The following is a 19,924-nucleotide window of genomic DNA, read 5'->3' on the forward strand; positions in this document are numbered from 1 at the left end:
AGTTGTGTAACAAAAGTACATGTATAATGACTGCCACTTAGTACAATACAACAAATAAATGCAAATTGAATTTATAATATCGTGAGCGTTGTATGCACGAGTAACGGCTAACATTTAAATTAAATTGAATAATCAACATGTTACTGATAATCTTACACATACTAATATTTATATTGATTTATTAAACTTAAATGATACATATATTGCATATAATTACGCGAAATGAAATGAATGAACGTTAAATTAATTTTTGAATGGCAAAGGTGCAAATTTAGTCTGAGTCTGAGGTAGGTAATACGGCTAGTCTAGAAATCGGCCTTACATAAGTGCCCGATTTAGTTCTTACAGAGGCAGTTCGTGCCTGTCCATCTTCGCCCACATATATTTCCTCTATTCTGCCTGTGACCCATTGCAAGGGGGGAATACCAGGCTGTTTGTGTATTACAAGTTGCCCCTGAGCTATCTGAGTTCCTTTGCTCTTTTGCCATTTGTTACGTTCTTGTAGAGTATGTAAATATTCTTTGGTCCATCTAGACCAAAAATGTTGCTGCATTTGTTGCAGAACTTGCCACCTAGTGAGTCGATTAATTTTTGTATTTTTTAAATCTACATCAGGAAGGCCGTTTAATGGACCGCCAATTAAAAAATGTCCCGGGCTCAAGTATTCCATGTTGCTAGGGTCAGAGCCTAACGCGGTGATGAGCCTCGAATTTAATATTGCCTTTATTTGATTTAAAATAGTACACATTTCTTCAAAAGTTAAATTAGCGGTTCCTATGCTACGCTCTATGTGATATTTTGCGCTTTTGATAGCGGCTTCCCAAAGCCCACCGAAGTTTGGAGCATTTGGAGGGATAAATCGCCAATGAAATTGGTCTTTGAGGAAAAAGTCAGATATGGTTTCTTGAGTGTTGTCCGTCCGCAGAAATTCATAAAATTCACGAATTTGTTTGCGCGCTCCTACAAAATTCGTAGCATTGTCAGAAAATATGTAGTTAGGTCTTCCGCGGCGAGCAATAAAACATTTGAAACAAGCAATGAATGCGTCTGTGGTCAGGTCGCTAACTAGTTCAATATGAACTGCTTTCGTACAGAAGCACACGAACATAGCGAGGTAGGACTTATGATTACGTGAATTCCTGCGTTTTCCTTCTCTTAAATTGAGTGGACCGGCATAATCGACGCCGCAATTTGAGAATGGGCGCAATGTGTGACGCGAACAGCGGGCAATGAGCCCATCAAAGTTTCAGAAATGATTGGGTTAGCCCTGAAGCAAATTACGCATTTATTTATTATTTTTCTCGTAACCGATCTTAATGATAACATCCAGAATACTTGGCAAATGAATGCCATGGTTCCTTGCAAGCCACTGTGTAAATTTTGTTTTGAGATATGTTGCACCGGAGCGGTGCACGGAGTTTGTCCTCCAGATATACACGTTATGGTGTAGTGGATGGCGGTGTTTAATAAATGTATATATGGTTCAATCGTTTAATGCGTTTATTCTTCCTTTGTATATCGGCGTTAGAGTTACGAGTCGCTACCTCGTACTCTCAGACTGACTTGCACGAGCTTCGGAGCTCGTGCATTTTATATTATTATTTTCGGTCTTGTCAGCGAAATAGCAGAAGGAAGTGGCCGCGTGCCCTACTGCCTTCTGCTGATAGCGTGCAATAACGAAAGGCTGACAAGACGGCTTCTCAGCAAATTCCAACAGTTTGGCAATCTGCTGAGTTGTATAAAAAATGTGGCGCACGCGGTGGTCAATGACCAGCGTGCGCTGTCGGGTTACAACAGATAATTCGCTTAGTAAGATCATAATTGCTTGAAAGCAAAATTTGGTGTCGAAATTCAAACGGTATCTTTGATTGTTTCAAACGCCCACCCACTCTTATTAATTTATCCTGCCCGAGAAAAGGATATAATGGATTGAAACGGCTAGAAGGGTGAATAGTTCTATTTTCCTTCAATGCCTGATACTCAAACGGGAAAACTTCTAATTGCATTGATAGGCACAATGCTCTAAGAGCCCTTGAAATTTCGTCGGGATCTTTCTTAAGACTCGATGGCTTACGAGAATTGTGAGTGATTGCCCTGAAACAATATGAAAGAATTCGGCAGATCTTGTTTAAACACGAAAATTTGAAAATTAATTGATTGATTGTGTTGAAATCTTTTGTGACACGAGGTTAAGATGTGATTTTTTGTTCGGGAATTTTTGATTCAGATACGCTAGGCATGGCTGTTGGCCATTCATCTTGATTCTGATGGAGAAAACTTGGACTGTGCCACCATAATTCTGACCGTGTTAGGTCGTCTGGGAGAATTCCTCTTGACAGGGCATTGGCAGGATTGTTTATAGTTCTAACGTGCCTCCATGTAGCACCTTCCGTGAGCCGTTGCATAGCTCTCACTCTGTTGGCGACGAACACCGACCATTTTTTAGATTGTGATGCTATCCAGTGTAGCGTTATGGTCGAATCTGACCAAAGAGTGGTAGAAACGTGAGTCTCTTGAATGGCTTGCTTCACCCTTTCGAGTAGCTGTGACAATAGTAAAGCTGCTGCTAACTCGAGGCGCGGTAATGAGACCGTTTTGAGAGGAGCTACCCTGGACTTTGAACAAAGAAGGTGTGTTTGATATTCTTGATTGCCGAGATGAGTACAAACATAGATACGTCCGCCATATGCAGTTTGACTGGCGTCACAGAATCCGTGGAGCTGAAGACTTTTTCTGTTAACTAAAGGTTTGACGCAGCAAAGGATTTGAAATTTGTGAAGATGTGGAAGCTGATTTTTCAACATGATCCATTTTGAATAAAAATGCTGGAGTAACGATTCGTCCCAGTTAAGTTTGGATTCCCACACTTGTTGTAAGAGAACCTTGGCAATAACGATGACAGGCCCAATCAAACCCAACGAGTCGAACAATTTTGCACTTTCGGCCAGTATTCCTCGTTTCGCGACAGGCGGCTTAGGAACGGAAGGATGATGCACAAATTGGAATGTATCGCTGTCGCGATTCCAAGATAGGCCGAAGATTTTGAATTCTTTGTTTTTATCAGGAAGAGAAACCTGAGTAGCTTGATCAGAAATTTCATTCAGAAGTTCGGGTGAATTTGATCCCCATTTTGCAAGTTGAAAACATCCCAAAAGCAAAACGTGTATTATTTGATTTCTGATTTTCATGGCCTCTGAAATTGTGTCGCTTCCCATTAAGAAATCGTTCACATAAAAGTCCGTCTTGATATGTTTGTATCCCAAAGGAAATTCATCCTTGTGAGCCTCAGCTAATTCAACGAGGGCTCTGGTGAGCCAAGTATAAGGCTGCAGCTGTTCCGTATGTAACAATGTGTAGATCGTAATCTTGTACTATTGCGTCAGTATTTTCTCTCCAGAAAATTCTCTGCATATGTCGTTGGTCGGGATGAATTAGTACCTGCCTATACATCTTTACTATGTTGCTAACCAATGCGTATCTGTAAGTGCGAAATCTTATTAAAATGGAAATTAAATCTTCTTGAACGACAGGTCCAGTATGTAAAATATCGTTCAATGATAACCCGTGTCTGTGGCATGAGCCATCAAATACTACTCGTATTTTGGAATTGGATCAATCAGGTTTCATGACGCAATGATGAGGAAGGTAATAGTTGATGGGAAGATTTAGCGCATTTGCAGGAGTGAGAGACATGTACCCCAGAGAGATGTATTTTCTCATGAAATTTGTATACCTGAGCTTTAATTCTGGGTCCCGAGTCAGGCGCCTTTCCACACTGTAAAGCCTTCGCAGAGCTATTTCTCTTGAGTTTCCTAGCTTATCAATCATGTCCGATTTGAAAGGTAATTGCACAACGTATCGCCCTTCGTGATTTCTGCTTGTAGTTGCCTTGAAGTGCCTTTCGCACAATTTTTCTTGATGAGTGTAAGCCCGGGTGAAAGCAGGAAATTCTTCAAATTTCCAGAACTGCTGTAACTGCTCGTCATGTTTGCTGTCGAACACTGCAGTGTGGAATGATTTTATTGTGCTGGGAAGCAGCCGTTTGTCACTTGCCTTTCCTGCTAAGACCCAACCGAGTTTTGTTTTTTGTAGGAGAGGGTGGTCAACACATGCCTTTATTTGACCCACACAGAGCAAATTCCAAAATATTTCGGCTCCAATAAGAATGTTGATGCTTTATATGATGTTGAAATCGGGATCTGCCAATTGCAAATTATTTGGAATGTTAAATGATCCTCGCCTGATATTACTTTGTGGAATGTCTTTCGTTATGTTATCGGATAAGACGCAATTAATAACAAAGTTGAAAGGATTAAGTCTGGAATGTAAACTGACCGATGCTACTTCAGTGGAATGGCTAACTAAACCACCTACCTCTGTAATTGATGTATTGAATTTGCGGGGAACTAAACCGAGTTTATTTAAACACTGCCTAGAAATAAAATTGGCTTGTGAGCCTGATTTAAGTAAAGTACGAACTGGAATGCGATGACCGTTTATTGAACGCGCTAGTACTACGGCAGTTGAGAGAAGAATTGAATGATTTAGATCGGTGTAGTTCGCATGAGCTGACGTCACATTAGATGATGAGAGACTATTTGAAGAAATAGACTCATGAATAGTAGTATCGGAATCATGCTTGGTTCCTGCTTGGCTTGTGGGTAGATGCAGTAGGGTATTATGTTTTTTTGAACAAACACGACAACTCCCAGAGAGACATTTGGGAGCTGTGTAAAAAGTTAAACGTAAGCAATTTGTACAAATTTTATTAGACCGCGCTTTATCTATTCGTTGAGGTATTGACAATGCTAAGAATTGTTTACATTAATTAATTGAATGGTCGCCATTGCATGAAAGACATTTTGATTTAGTAGACGAATTGCAGATGACCTTCTGTTTAATTGTTGTTTGAGAACGCGTGACTGGTGACCTTGAGCTTGGCGCACTTTTCTTGCCACCAGATTCAAGTATTTGAGACTGCTGATTAAAAAATTTAAAGAAACGTTTGGTATCAGGTATTTTATCACCCTTGAGACATATGTGCCAGTCACAAAGCGTATTAGCTTCAAGCTTGGACTTTATTATAAAAATGAGCAAATGATCCTAATGATCGGTAGGAAGCTGCAATGCTTTGAGCGCTTGAATGTCTTTGCGTGCCATCGGAAATTCGTCTCAACTCGCCCGCGCATTCTTTATTCATGGGAGGCATGTCAACAATTGCAGAAATGTGAGTTTCTATTATCATGCCTTTCTTATTGTATCTACTCCTTAATAAATCAAAAGCCACATTATAATTATTGTCTATAATTGAGAGAGAGCTTATTGAATCATGTGGATCGCCTGATAACACAGATTGCAAGTATTGTAGCTTTTGTGTGTTGCTTAAAGAGGGATTTGAATGAATGCTTGTATTGAAAGCATCATGGAAAGCGCACTATTCCTCGTAACGACTATCGAATTTAGTAAGATCCAATTTCGGCAAGCGAACAACACAATTATTTCCCAATTGTTGAGATTCCCCTGACGGCGCAGGTGAAAGAGGAGGAGTTGACTGAAGGGTTTGCGTGGGAGTTAACAATTCGCGAATCTTTGCAGTGAGATTGTAAAATGTGATTTCAAATTGAGCTCTCTCGATACCCTCACTCGCATCAATTTCTTCGATTATTGATTGACAGTCGTTGTAATTGTCTCAAAATTGTTCTAATTTGCTGCGCCGCTCGTGCAAGTTTGCAATTACCAATTGCGGCTTGTAACGCAAATGAGGCCCAATAAGTGAACAATGAGAGGCCTGAGCGAATCATAAGACTTGGAGGGAAATACTGTTTAAGCGCGATATTTCAAATTAGAACTAACATGATAAGCACGTATGTGGGTGCGGATTTGCCTGCACCCCGGCAGATGACGGTACCGGCATCACCCGCGGCCGGCCGTCGTCGCAAACAATTGATAGTGCCGCGCACTATCTTCTCCCTTGCCTAGCAACAGCCCGGCTTGGCAACGGAACCTATGGACCTTCTAGAAGCTCTTTCGTCAGCTTCCGCTGACGCAGCGTTGCATCATCTCCTGGATGATGCACCGGGAAATCCCGGCTTTAAGACAAAGGGCTGATAAGGAACTTCCTTTCGTGCTTCCTTGCTGGCGACGCGTCGGAGCGTCAGTCCAGCACTCGAAGTTGTTCCGCGCGCACGCGACCAATTTCAACTAGTTTATATCGAGTCTTCTTGTTCCTTTTTACTTTGTAATTTCTTTGATTTCTTTTGTATTAAGTTTGAATTACAATTTATTAACATTTAATTTTCTTGGGTTATTTCGCTGTACATCCTGCGCGTTTCCTACCCCGCGAATCAGTGGTAGCCCAAACGTACATAACACTTGTGTTACCAGCTCTTGCGTTAACTGATCCATTAGTACTCTCAAGATTTATATATGACTAATGATTAAACTCACATACTCACCCATGCTTTTATGTGCGCTGTTTCAGTGTATCACATAATAAAAATGATGAGTTTTTATTTTAGCGAGTTCAATGATTTCATTGTGACAATTACATATTACCGCACATTTACAATGATTTTTTCATTTTATTTGTTTCTCATAACTGCTAAGTTGATATTTTTTAAGCATGTTTTTTACCATTTTATAGTGCATTAAAATTTTCTCATTTTTTTCACCAGATACATAATTTGCATTTCATCTTATTTCAGAGATCGTGGAGTTCATCAAAACTCATATTTTCTATGAACGCATAATTTGTTCTTTATAAGGTTTTAAGACCATGATGCATTTTTAACTTTGCAAAAACTATGTGCGGTGTTATATGAGGGATTAAGTTACTTTTTACATGCAACTGATCAAATTATCATTTTTATTCACCGAATGCATCACTTTTATTCTTCTCACAGTGTATCGAAGTTATTAGCTTTGCAAAAACTGTATGCAACGTTTTAACGCTCACTTACCAGCTACGCTGAAGAATCGATTTTGCAATAAATTGAGTAAGCATTTGTCACGGGATGCATCACTTTCATTCTTAATTGTGTGTAATATTATACGATGGATCAAGTTATCATATTATTCGCCGAATGCATCACTTTTATTCTTCTCACATAGTGCATCAAACTTATTAGCTTTTGCAAAAATTGCATGCATTTGACACTGGATGCATCACCTTCATTCTTTTCATACAATGTTTCAACCTTACAATGCATAATTTGCGTTTTTATACATATCCATTGGTCTCACCATGGTAAAAATAATCTTATTAGCTTTTGCAAAATTGCACATGCAACGTTTTAGCGCTTATTCACCGTCTCCACTAATCTCACAATTATAATCCCATTACCGGCGATGTATAACTAATATAAAAACCACTGAGGTTTTTTTGCGCATATATGTATATTAATTGTTTACCTAAATATAAGCCACAATTAAAAAATCTTTTTTTATACGAAAAATGGCTGATTTAAACGTAATTATGGACTTATCTGATGAAGAAGAAAAACAAAACAAAGACCAAAATGTATTAATGGACTTAGATTTATCTAACGACGACGATGATAATTCCACATTGCCTGATGACAGTGACTCTGTGAGTGATCAAAATGAGGATCTCGAAAATCGCATATGTGTGACATTAAACTCACCGCGAATTCGTGCACTTAATGGCCAAACCAGGCATTGTATGAGGCAATATGTGTCGCATATAATATATAGAAAGAACATTGTCGATAAAATCAATCTTGCTAATTGACGCATTTTATATTAATATTGATGGTAATGTTACGTCTTCGACTCCGCGTCTTTTTTTTTCGACACGTATTAGAAAATTTAGTTAAAGGGAAGGTAGACCGTAGTCCATTGTAATACAAAAAAAAACTTCAGAACCTTCCAGAAAGACAATTCCTAACACTAACATATTCCGGTACAAGTTGTTGCGTGAAAGCATAAAAAACATGCAACAAATTGTAAACAGGCGCCAACGAAAACCAGACAAAAGAAATTTGCCTGGACATAACAAAAAAATCAAAACCTAAAGGCTCATAAATATTTCAACTCTAATAGCCTGTCCATCACAGGAAAAGAAAAAAATAACTTTTTCTTAAAAATGTAATTGTACATAGATCCTGAGCCTTAGAAAAACCAAGGGCACGAGAGGCCCGTGATTACCGGAGTATGTGGTGCAAACAAAAGCAATAAAATCAGGTAACACAATGCGTCATACAGGTGGTAAAAGTTTTCCCACAATCTCTCTAAAAAATGATAATAAAATTCTGGAAGGCTCGGAAGGGATAACTCTTTGAGGTGGGGGTATTTTGTAGACATCTTATTCCTAAAAACCAATGGATCTCGGGAACTTTATCAAACTCATCAAAATCTAGAAACTAAGGGCGAAAACTTAGAAGTTTAAGAAAATAGAGAAGGGATGGGGTGCGAATGCCCTATAATTGTAAGATAGGAAAAGTGGAGGAACAAGTTCAGCAAATGAAAGATTTGAATTTTGGAAAAGTGAAAATTCGGGAATAGTCTTCCCCTTTTCCGAGCTTATAAAAACTTGTGTTTTGACGGAGCATACCAGATAGCAGCGTATACGTTTCTTTAAACTATCGCGAGTGCCAGTCAGTGCAAGATCGCAGAACACGCTATAGAAGAAGCATCGAGAAGATCTCCTAAAAGTAAGTTTCACCGATTAATTATGTATTGTCACGAAAATCGATTCCACTAAATGTTTTATTTAAATCAAGTGTTTTTTAATAATTTCAATCAAAGAGAGAAGGGAATGTCCGAGTCGGAGTTCTGGAGTTTTGATTCTGTTCGTTGGATTTCGTTGTGAATCAAATGTGTAAAGAAAACTGCTTCCGAATATTGACTAAGATACGCCGTCGAATAACCAGCGACTTACTGTGGTTCACGCCGCGAAATGTTGCTGGAAGTTTGGCGACTATCCACGGCTAAGAAAACGGCAAGCGATCCTCGCCAAAGATGAACTACGGAGATTCATTGATGGACGAGTTAAAAGCTTTGGAAATCGTCGGTGACGAGTCTCCTTCGACCCTTTCTTCGTTAAATTTGTAAAATCCTGTTTCAATTAAAATTAAAATTAAATTATAAATTTTTGTGGAATCAAATAACAAGAAAACCTTAGAGAAAAGCCGGGCGCGACAAAACAAGCAGATTAGGAATTTAAGAGAATTAGTACGCCGGTTCTTCGTTCAATATTTGCTCGCGGCGGCGCCAAGCGAGGAGGTATATGTGACTCCTCCGCGCAACAAGGAGAGACCGTGGTCCCCACGTCCGGGCGCTTCGCCACCGTCGCCCATTCATGGAGACTCGGAACCTTTATTCGGCTACGTCCCGCCTGAGGAAACTCCTAATGACCATCTGGAAACATCGGCCGACATCCTAAATTTATCGAATCAGTCCACGGAGTCGGGATCGGAACAATTCCGCCCCACGACTCCATCTTATACCCTCGATTTGTCCCTCATCTCTGAATCACGGTTTCCCGGAGATGAGCCTCGCGCCTGTTCCTCTCCTCTTTCACCGCCTCCTTTTCCGTTTGAACCCGAGGAAGCCGACTCTCTGGGCAAAGATGAATCCATCTCTCTCCCAGAAATAGACTTCCCCGATCAACCTCCATCTCCCGTCCCGAGTATCGAGGTTCTCGAAAAGCATCCGGAACCAAGAGAGGTTAGAGACCCTCTCCTGGAGCTCCTACGCAGGGCCTGTACTCCGTGGACAGATCCTGTTCCGGAAGGGGCCTACTCCATCCAGGGTCCTGATCATATTGAACCAGGAGAGATCAGGAGACAGGCGGCTCGTTCTGCTTCTGATTCTCATTTCTTTATTTACTACCCTGGGGTGTAATTTCCTTCCCTGGTCCCGATGCGGCTAGTCGATCTCGTCTTTCCAAAGACCACGGCAAGAGTAGTGGAGATTGAAGAAATTACATTAGATTAAATCACAGTTATACACAGAATAGACATTTTATACACAAACACACACATTTTCGTGTAAATACACTCTGTTATTTTTTTATTACGATGTTAAAATTATACTTATTAATAAGACTAAAACCGTTCTCATATTTCCTAATTCTTTCTGCCAAAACGATAAATCTATTTTTATATTTTAGACGAAATAATTAACATTAAATTTGTTAATTTTGTTTACTGTTCTCATATTTCATAATTCTTTCTGCCAAAACGATAAATCTATTTTATTATTTTAGACGTAATGATTAATATTAAATTTTGTTATATTCGTTTCTGAAATTCTGAGTTAATTATTTAAATACAACCCTTATATCCTGTTTATACGAATAACCACGCTTGATTCTATCCCAGAGAATAAGGATTTACCTCCTTTCTCTAAAAAAGAACCAACTACGCGCTCAACCTAAGTCCGAAATCTTAAATATTTAATCTGCGCGTAAAATGGCGTGGTTTCGAATCTCGAATCCCACGCAAAATTCGGTGGTGCGTCAACTCCCCTACCTTACCCACGAATATCTATTCTGAGGATTTCCTTTAATTAACCAATTTATAAAAATATAATCCTCTTGACGTAACAGTAATTATAGTGGGGGCTTGTGTATAAATTCGAAGTCGAAATTAAACTACAGCATTAGTCGTATTCGTTCACGTTGAAGACACTGCATATAAAAAATGGACTTCTACGTTCCAGCTGCAGCTAGCACATCATCATCATCAGCATCATATTTAAATAATGTGTGAGTATTAATTTTGCATAAATTTTCAAATTTTTTATAAAAACTTTTTTTATATAAAAACTTTTTTATATAAAAACTTTTACAGCACCTCAACCAAACAGCACGCTGCACGCTTGTTAAGCAGACGTTATGCGCTTACAGCCACCAGTTATAAATATCTGGAAATTGGTGTAAACGCTGGCCGCAAAGTTATGTTGAGATCGCTATTGGGGACAATCGAGGGCATGAAATTTTATTATCTCTCAAAGCTTGGAAATCTCTATGTGAATATCAAGAAAACATTCTGAATCTTCTTCACAATAAATTCAAAAATTCACAAGATTTTGTACACCTCGGTTTATTATCAGCTCGGCTATATAACATGAATAATTTAAATCTTCTGCGGTTGGAATCAAACAACGTGCAGATACTGATGACTGAATCAACGTATCGCAAGCTGCTTACTCTCGATGACTGCATCACATTAACTTTTGATAGAATGATTGCAGTTCTCGAATAAATTGATGCCAAGTATGTACAGTTCGCAAACATCGCTTCAGCTGTAAGGAATCAATCTAATGTTGTAGGTGAAATCAATTTATTGATTGTGAACTGTTAGCTCTTGTTTTTAGCGTATAAATATATTAATGTTTTATTAAAAAAAATTGTATTCTTATGTATTCTTCTTAATAAAATTCAGCGTTAAAAGATGTAGTATATATAAGGTGTTTATTATCTTCTTAGAGATACACCGAGGACTTTCGTATCTTCATAAACTTTTAATACATATAAACATATACAACAGATATCAACATAATACTCAACATCTAACCAAAACGTAACATAACATGTCCTAACTTAACTATCTTATAGACTTTCCTTTCAATATCACTTTTCATCGCTTCTTTCTTCCATTTCTATATTTCTTTCATTTCTCCATATAATTTTCTCCTTTGCTTTTACATTCTTTCCTGTTCGTCACCTTTAATCCTTTACTAAACCTTCGCTTTACATCATTTCCTTATCTCAATCTTAATTCTATCTTTACAATCTTCTTTCTTCTTAATACCAATTCCTGAAAATTAAAACTTAACCTACCTTCTTACACCTCTACCTTATTAATTACGCGCCGAGAGAGAGAGATCACGCTTCCATTCTTATCTTTACATACTCTGCCTTATTCTACCTTATATTTCTACCTTGGACCCCCGCTTCCGATGCTCTTTATTTTACTTCTTCTTTCTTTTTATCCTCTTACATTCTTCCATTCACACCTATCTTTTCCCTTGTCTTTTCCAGTGTTTCTAACCATTCTACCCCCCTTCATCCCTCTCCCAAAATTTCCTCCACCATCTCTTCCCAGCTTCTCTCATTTCCCCAATCTATACACTCCTCCCATATATGTTCCTTCTCGTCCTTTTCAAAACACATTCTACATTTTTTTTTCTCCTCTCCTTCTCAATACTTATTTCCTCTCATTTCCTCCCCTAACCTAAACTTTGCCATCTTTTGCCATTTTTCTTTCTTTCAGCCCAGCTTCAAATACTCTGGTATCTCTTCCTCTTTCACTTTTTTATAATAATTATTAAACCTTTATCCTCTTATCTTCTCCCATCTATCCTCTCTTTGCATTTCTTTATCTTTTTTAACCAAATACTCCCCCCTTATCTTTTCTTTTTCTCTCAAATTTTCCATATCTTTTCCTGATCACCCCAATTTTTTAAAAAATTCCTCCCTCTTTTTTTCCCATTTTTCTTTACTTCTTCCCTCCCTCGCCCTTTCCTTCATTTCTTCCCAGCACTATTTAGTTAACTCTCTCCCTTTCCTTTCTTCTAGACGTTTTTCATACTTCCACGCCCTCATCCCTGCTCTTCCCTTCAGTTTATCCCTCTATAACTCCTCTCTCACCATATATCCTGGTACGTATCTTTTCACCCCCAGCACCCATCTCAGATATCTTTCCTGCAGTATCTCTACCTCCCTTTCCTTCCACCCTCATATTTCCACACTGTAATTAACAACCGACCATATCAGTTTGTCAAATAGCCATAGTCTTCTACTCCAATCTTTCTCGAACCTTCTTTTGCCTATACTCCATACCTGCCCCATTTATCTTGCCGCTCTTTTCACCCTGTCTTTTACATGCTTCCTCTGTTCCCCGTTTCTCATGATCATATATCCCAAATATTTAAAACTTTTTATTTTGTCTATTTCCTCCCCTTTTCAAACCCACTTTATCTTCTTCATTCTCCCTCCACCCTTTCGACATCTCATCTTTGTTTTATTTACGTTAATTCCAGACCTTTTTCCTTCACATATTCCTCCATATTTTTAATTATTCCTTTCATTCCCGCCTCATTTTCTGCCATCAATGCAATGTCGTCCGCGTACCCCATCGAGTAAAATCTCTTATCTTTTATCTTATCCCCCCACCCTCCCTTTTATAATTCTTCATCCAAATCTGCCAATAAGAGAGTGAACAGGCTCGGACTAAGCGGGCAACCCTGTCTTACTCCCCTTTTCGTCCAAAAACTTTTCCCTTCCTTCTCCTTTACTTTAACTGTATTCACTGTTTCCTCCAAAACTTTTCACACCTTCTTATCAATCCCTCCCTTTTCTTCATTGTTTCCACCAGTTTTTTTCTGCCCACAGAGTCAAAAGCAGCCCTCATATCAATAAACGCTATTACCATTTTTCCTTTCTTCTCCCCTATCTTCTTGTTTATCAAATAATTTAATACATATATCTGATCTACTCAAATAATTTAATACATATATCTGATCCCCATGTCTCTTCCAAAACCGGTCTGACTCCGTGGCAATATTTCTTTCTCTTCTACATCCTTCCTTAATCTTTCCGCTAACACAGATGCGTACACTTTGTAAGCTGTCTGTGTCAGCGTTATCCCTCTATAATTTTTTCCTTCTCCCCTTTTCCCTTTTTTAGCACCGGGACCACCATTCTTTCTCTCCATTCCCCCGGCATCCCCTCCCCCATGGGCGTCCATAGGGGGGTGTAAACGGGGCACTTGCCCCCCCCTGGAAATTGGAATAAAGGAAGTGAAATGTAAGATAACGTATCTGTTGTCCCTTTTGTTTCGAGCTCCGTCTCTTTCTCGCTCAAGCTGTCTTCTGTCTCGAAACTGTTCTCGATTTGTTTTTCTTTCACATGGCTATAGCTAAGAGAAAAGGACAGTCTAGAAGAATTTAAAATAAAAGAGGATGGTTCGAGCGAAAAGGAGACGTAGTTCGAGACAAAAGAGACGGCGTATGTCCCCACCGCTTGACACAAGTTAAAAAGTAGGGCTCCCCTCCATAAATTCTGACGATTCTGCGCCGTATAGTCTAAGCGTGCATAGTGCAGGCAGCTTTTTTGACGTGACCATTCGGCGAACTATTTTACTGGCATCGATGCTCAATGCATGAATAAACGCTTATTTCAATAAATAAGTCATTACCCTCTTTTATATAGAATTCCTTATTGCAAGATATTTTCAAAACATTGTCGATAAATTATTATATTTGAATAATATTATTATTTGCCTTTCAATATGGACATAAGAAAGTTTTTTAAAAAACCTTGGTTAGAAAATTTAGAAACTAATGATCACACTGATCAATTACAAAATCAAGCCTCTTCTTCTAATTCGTCTACTTCTACTACATCTGAAAGTTTATCTCTTTGTGTTCCATCAAATAATGACAATAACGTTATCGTTCAACCCTCTGTTGTCCCTATACAAAAATTTGATATCGGCCAATATATCGAACCTAGTTTAAATTTATCTGTTGAAGAAAAACTCCAAATTTTTGAAAATATATGGGTTCCAAAAAAGATTATAACTTTTATAAAATTGGTGAAAAAAGACGTTTCAGATATGAATAGCTTGAAATTTATGCCCCATGGTTAACATATTCCGAACTTGACAACGGCGCTTTTTGCAAATATTGTGTTATTTTTAAACAAAAGGTTCATCGGGGCTTACAAGGTGCTTTTATAATAAAAGGCTTTAGAAAATATAATGATTTCCATGAAAGTGCACGAAATCATGTTCGATCTGAGTGGCACAAACAGGCTGTTGCAGATGCAAGCAGTTTGATTGCTATAACGGAAAAAAAAGGTCTAGTATTGCCAGTATAATTTCTCAATCCAGAGCTGACATTATCGCAAAAAACCGAGAAAAATTGGGATTAATTGTTCGAACAATCGTGTTCTGTGGGATTCATGATTTGGCTCTTCGTGGAAAAACCTCAAATGATGGAAATTTCAAAGACCTATTAAAATTTCGAATACAAGCTGGTGACTTAACATTAAAACAACATTTTGAAACGAATCCACAAAATGCTCAGTATACATCTGTCAGAATCGAGCATGAAATAATAAAAATTTGTGAGAAAATAATAACAATCGACATTGTCTTAAAAATCAATGCTTCCAAATACTTCTCGATTATAGCAGATGAAACCAGTGATATTGCTGGAGTGGAACAGCTTTCATTAGGCGTCAGATTTGCTGATTTTGATAACAATGAGTTATTAATCAGAGAAGAGTTTCTTGGGTTTACAATGCTTAAGAAATTTGATGCCCAATCTATTTCTGAAGCTTTTTTAGAAAAATGTAGAAGCCTTAATTTAAATATGGAGTATTGTATTGGACAGGGATATGATGGATGTTCTGCAATGACTGGAAAAGAAAACGGAGTCAAAAGTATTATTCAAAGAAAATATCCTAATATTTATTTTGTTCATTGTTCGTCGCATAGGCTAAACTTAGTTGTTCATGATTTGAATGAACTGAGTGAAGTTAGAAATACTATTGGGACTGTAAAAGAAATAATACATTTTTTCAGAGGAAGTAATATCCGTAGACAGCTTCTTCCTTCAATTTCTATGCTATGCGAAACTCGCTGGACGGAAAAGCATAAGACTATTAGCTTGTTTAAAAGGCATTTAAAAATAATATTACAGCAATTACACGAAATCTCAGAAGGAACAACAAGTGGCAACCAAAAAGCTTTTTGTTTATATAGTGCTGCCACAAAACCTACATTTTTAATAAGAATTTTTATTATGGCAAAATACTCCAAAATACTCCAACCAATTTCGGTTTTGCTGCAAAGTAAGCAAATCAATTTACTAGATTGTCAAAATCATATTAAGCGTCTAATATCTGTTCTTCAAGATGAGCGGGAACAGTTTAGTAACATTTTTAAAGAATGCGAAAATTTCAGTCGGTCAATTGAAATAGATATTACAATTCCCCGTATTGTCTCAAAACAGACCAAACGAGCAAATTATATAACAACTGATTCTGAAAAATACTACAAACTTAGTCTATTCTTACCATATATAGATTCACTTATTAATTCTCTTACAATTAGATTTTCTGAAAACAGGAATATATTTAATCTTTTCCAATTATATCCATCTACTTTTAAAGCCTTGACTTATGAACAACGAAAAGAATTACTGTTAGCGATCGATAAAAGTGGTAATTTACTTAATGATGGGCTAGTATGGCATAAGATTGTTAATGAAACTGACAATGAGATCAATAATGTGGAAGATATGCTTAAAGTTGCCAAATTTGTTCCTGCAATTCAAAATGAACTACTAAAGTCATTATCATTACCAGTTACTACAGCAACAGTAGAAAGATCGTTCAGCACATTACGAAGGGTAAAAACATGGATTCGTTCTACAATGTCTGAATCACGATGTAGTGGTTTGTGTATGTTAAGCATTCATAGACAAATGATTGCTAATAACCAAGAAAGTTTTATTAATAAAATTATAAACAAATTTGCTGAAAATGAAAGAAAATTAATTTTTCTTTTTGATAAAAATGACGAATAATTTAATTCCATAAAAAAATGTTATTTTTCAGTTTAAAAGTTTTATTTTCTTTAATTCTTAAAAAATGTTTTTAAATTAAAATTTTAATAAAATATAAAAAAAATTAAAAAATTAACAAAAAAAAATATAAAAATTTAAAAAACGCAAAAAAAAAACACAAAAACCTTTCTCGATTTACACTTACCTTGTCGCGGTGAGAAAGCTTTAAAACTAAAAAGTGTATATTTATAAGTAATATAAAGGATATATTTGTCAATCTAGATGTGCTCCCCCCTAAAAAAAAATCCTGTGGACGCCCATGTTTTTATTCCATTTTTTATCTCTATTTTATCTTTTATTCTCATTGTACAATTCATAAATATGTAATGTGTGAGTGAATGAGATTAAACGACTGGAAGTAAGAATGAGAGAGAGAGAGAGAGAGAGAGAGAGAGAGAGAGAGAGAGAGGTGGGGGGAGAGAAAGAGAGAGAGAGAGAGAGAGAGAGAGAGGGGGGAATAATACGACTCGAGAGTCCGCTTCTTAAATCTACGACGTATGTATCTCAATGACAGCACCATACCTGAATGGGCGGTATAATATAATCTCCGACGGCGAGTTAGTGAACAAAGAGGAGGAGCGATAATTTTGTAACGATGACGATGGTGATATTTTAAATGCGTGAGAGAAATAATAATAATATTAATTTAAATGGAATTTTATATTACAAGTAACGCAAAAGTAATTTTCTTGTTTCTTTCTAACAGATTGAGTATCAGAAATTGTTTCAGCGCGCATCCAAGAGTCGTGTACGCATTATGAAATGACGATTAACGGGGGCAAGCAAAAGTGCAAACTTAAAGCGAACGAGAGGGAACGATACGCAACGCGAACGATGGTGAGCAAGAGTGCATTCGGGAGCAAGTGAGATAGGCAAATACGCAGCGCGAATGGCAACGAACGAGAGGGGACTCTCGGAAACGTAAACAGCGGTGAAGGAAAAAGGCAAATACACAGCGCGAACGGTGGTGAGAGAAAGATCGTAATCGGGAACGCAAACAAAGGCGAGCGAGCGAGAAACTAATTTTTTTTTTTTTACTTAATAAAAAATACTATAACATAACTCTTATTTTTATAATAATTAATAAAACCTATAATTATTAGGACTTTTTAAAAACTATTATTCATATTTTTACTATTTTTTCAATCTAAAACATAAAAAACACACACCAGTCGTTGTGGCGGCCGAAAAACCGGCACTGAAAAGTCGTGTTTATATGAGCGCCAGGGGAACGGCAACCCGGCGAGCACCAAAACGCAACCCGGCAGACAGTCGCGTAGGCAGCAGTAACGCGACCACAAAAGTGATAATGTGAGCACTCGCTAGGCGCCGCAGATAAGGAAGTAATAACCCACAGTCAAAAGCAGATAAGGATCGGTATAAATAAGGGCAGGATCCAACGATATGACACGGAAAGCAATTTTTGCCCTTCTTTTGAGATAACGCTACTAGTGCTCGTAAGCCGACGGACAGTAGCGAAAGTAATTCGGAAAGAGAATTAAGTACGGATGCCGCTAAGACGAACCAGGAGAAGCCAATGGAAAAAGTCTCGCACCGAGGTGGATGCCGGAGAGTCCAAAGAAGAACGAAATCGACGACGAGGCGAAGCCTGCTACGGACTTTAACAACACTCCGAAAATAATCGCAGAGACTGTCTTCCCACCGGGAACACCGGGAATACTCAAGAACATAACATCGCCTCACTCCACGGGCCAGCCTGAGGCAAAGACGAAACATATCACCAGTTTTGTACTCCGTCCTTGGATACTGCACCGGATTAAGCTAAAACCACCAAGACTCACGCGGCCACCACGATTCTTCTTACAACGGCCCTACGATCAAAGAATCTGGAGAGACACTACTCCAAACTGGTCGAAGCCTCTACCAGCTTTGATAACTAGTCTCGGAGAAAGCGTGGGGACGCAAACTAAAGAGCAGCAGAAACACCGCTTCTTACACGCACCGCAGGTGAACGATAAAGGGGTACAAATAGACGCTTGGAAGACCACGTCTGCATCTTGAGAGAATGAAGAACCAGTGCACTATCCAGGGGACGAGAAGTGGGGCTCAATAAGAGTCACGCTGACCGCGCTTTATATCATTTACCAGGAATGAAAGTGAAATAACTTTTGTACGGGACATCCCAACGCCGCAAGGCGCAAAAATATAAACCAAAAATTAATTGTACATATTGTAAATAGTTTTAGAATATAAAAACTTTATACAATAACTGCTTCGAATCAATCGCACTTTCTCTGGCGTCCGATTCTCCTGTGCTCATAATATACATAAGCGTTCACATTTTTTAATTGTCATAATTGGGGTTTGGGTTACAACAAATACCGCTTTATATCTTTCTTAAAGTTATACAACTTTTGTCTGAAACTTTTTTTTTATTGAATACAAAAAAGTATTAAGATCGAAAGTTTTAAAACTAACACCCTGTATATTGTTGCTCGCTTTCTGCTCAGCACGAAGTTTGTGGTCCGCGCACGATTGTTTCAACGTCAACATAAGCGTCTTGTTGCTTACTCTTCTATCGTTAAAACGATTGTTGACAAGCAACAGCTAACGGATACTGAAATAGAATATCATCGCAAACTGATATGTTTTTTAGAAAGTTGCATTTACGAATAAATCTGTTTTTTCTTTTTAGAATTAGTGTTATTTTATTTCGAGTGTAAGTACAGAGTTTTAAGGCTTTGTACGATTGTTTTGACAAACACGTATTTACGGAAACATGAAGGAGAACGACTAAGCGTGAGCGTGTAACATTCGAGTGAAAGTGAAACAATATATACATATTAAAAATTACATACGCATTTGTTTAACTGAAAAAAAACATTCAACTAACCTGGTCAAACAATATTTCACCAAGAGCGCAATATAAGCACATATGTGCAAATATATTAATGATAGTAGATGTAAAATATAGCAAGTAAGAAAATGAAAGTTCGTTACTTCCTTCATCAAAAAGCTAATAATTTGCAGAATAAGAAAAAAAATATTTATTTGGTAATTGTAAAGAAATTGGACCTGTTCTCCAATGTCCTTAAAAAATTTTTTTACATAAAGTTTTCCATTTGTAAAAAATAACTATGTAAAACAAAATATCGCTAATAATTATTTTAAAAGTTTCTTTTTAATTATAAATATAATTTAAAACATCGGTACTTGCAAAGTTAGAAAATCTGAAAAATCTGTAATTTCACTATCTACTACGTTATTGCTCGGAATTAATAGTTTATTTCAGTCTGTCTGTCTCGTTGAAACAAGAGTATCACGTATCGTTTCATATTAAGTCGTAGCGCTTTAATTTGCA

The 19,924-nt window shown here is 37.6% G+C and overlaps 1 protein-coding gene and 1 pseudogene across 1 annotated transcript; one reads left to right on the forward strand and one right to left on the reverse strand.

Annotated features, from left to right (window-relative positions):
* LOC139107856 (odorant receptor 9a-like) overlaps positions 1 to 19,924 on the reverse strand; it is a 55,106-nt pseudogene that overhangs the window by 17,215 nt on the left and 17,967 nt on the right.
* On the forward strand, positions 14,259 to 18,624 carry LOC139108169 (52 kDa repressor of the inhibitor of the protein kinase-like). Its single transcript, XM_070666262.1, has 3 exons — positions 14,259 to 14,613; positions 14,771 to 16,483; positions 18,122 to 18,624. The coding sequence occupies exons 1-3, from the start codon at positions 14,259 to 14,261 to the stop codon at positions 18,622 to 18,624; spliced, it is 2,571 nt and encodes an 856-aa protein (XP_070522363.1).

This window comes from Cardiocondyla obscurior, linkage group LG14, assembly GCF_019399895.1.
Source record: "Cardiocondyla obscurior isolate alpha-2009 linkage group LG14, Cobs3.1, whole genome shotgun sequence".
Lineage (NCBI taxonomy): Eukaryota > Metazoa > Arthropoda > Insecta > Hymenoptera > Formicidae > Cardiocondyla > Cardiocondyla obscurior.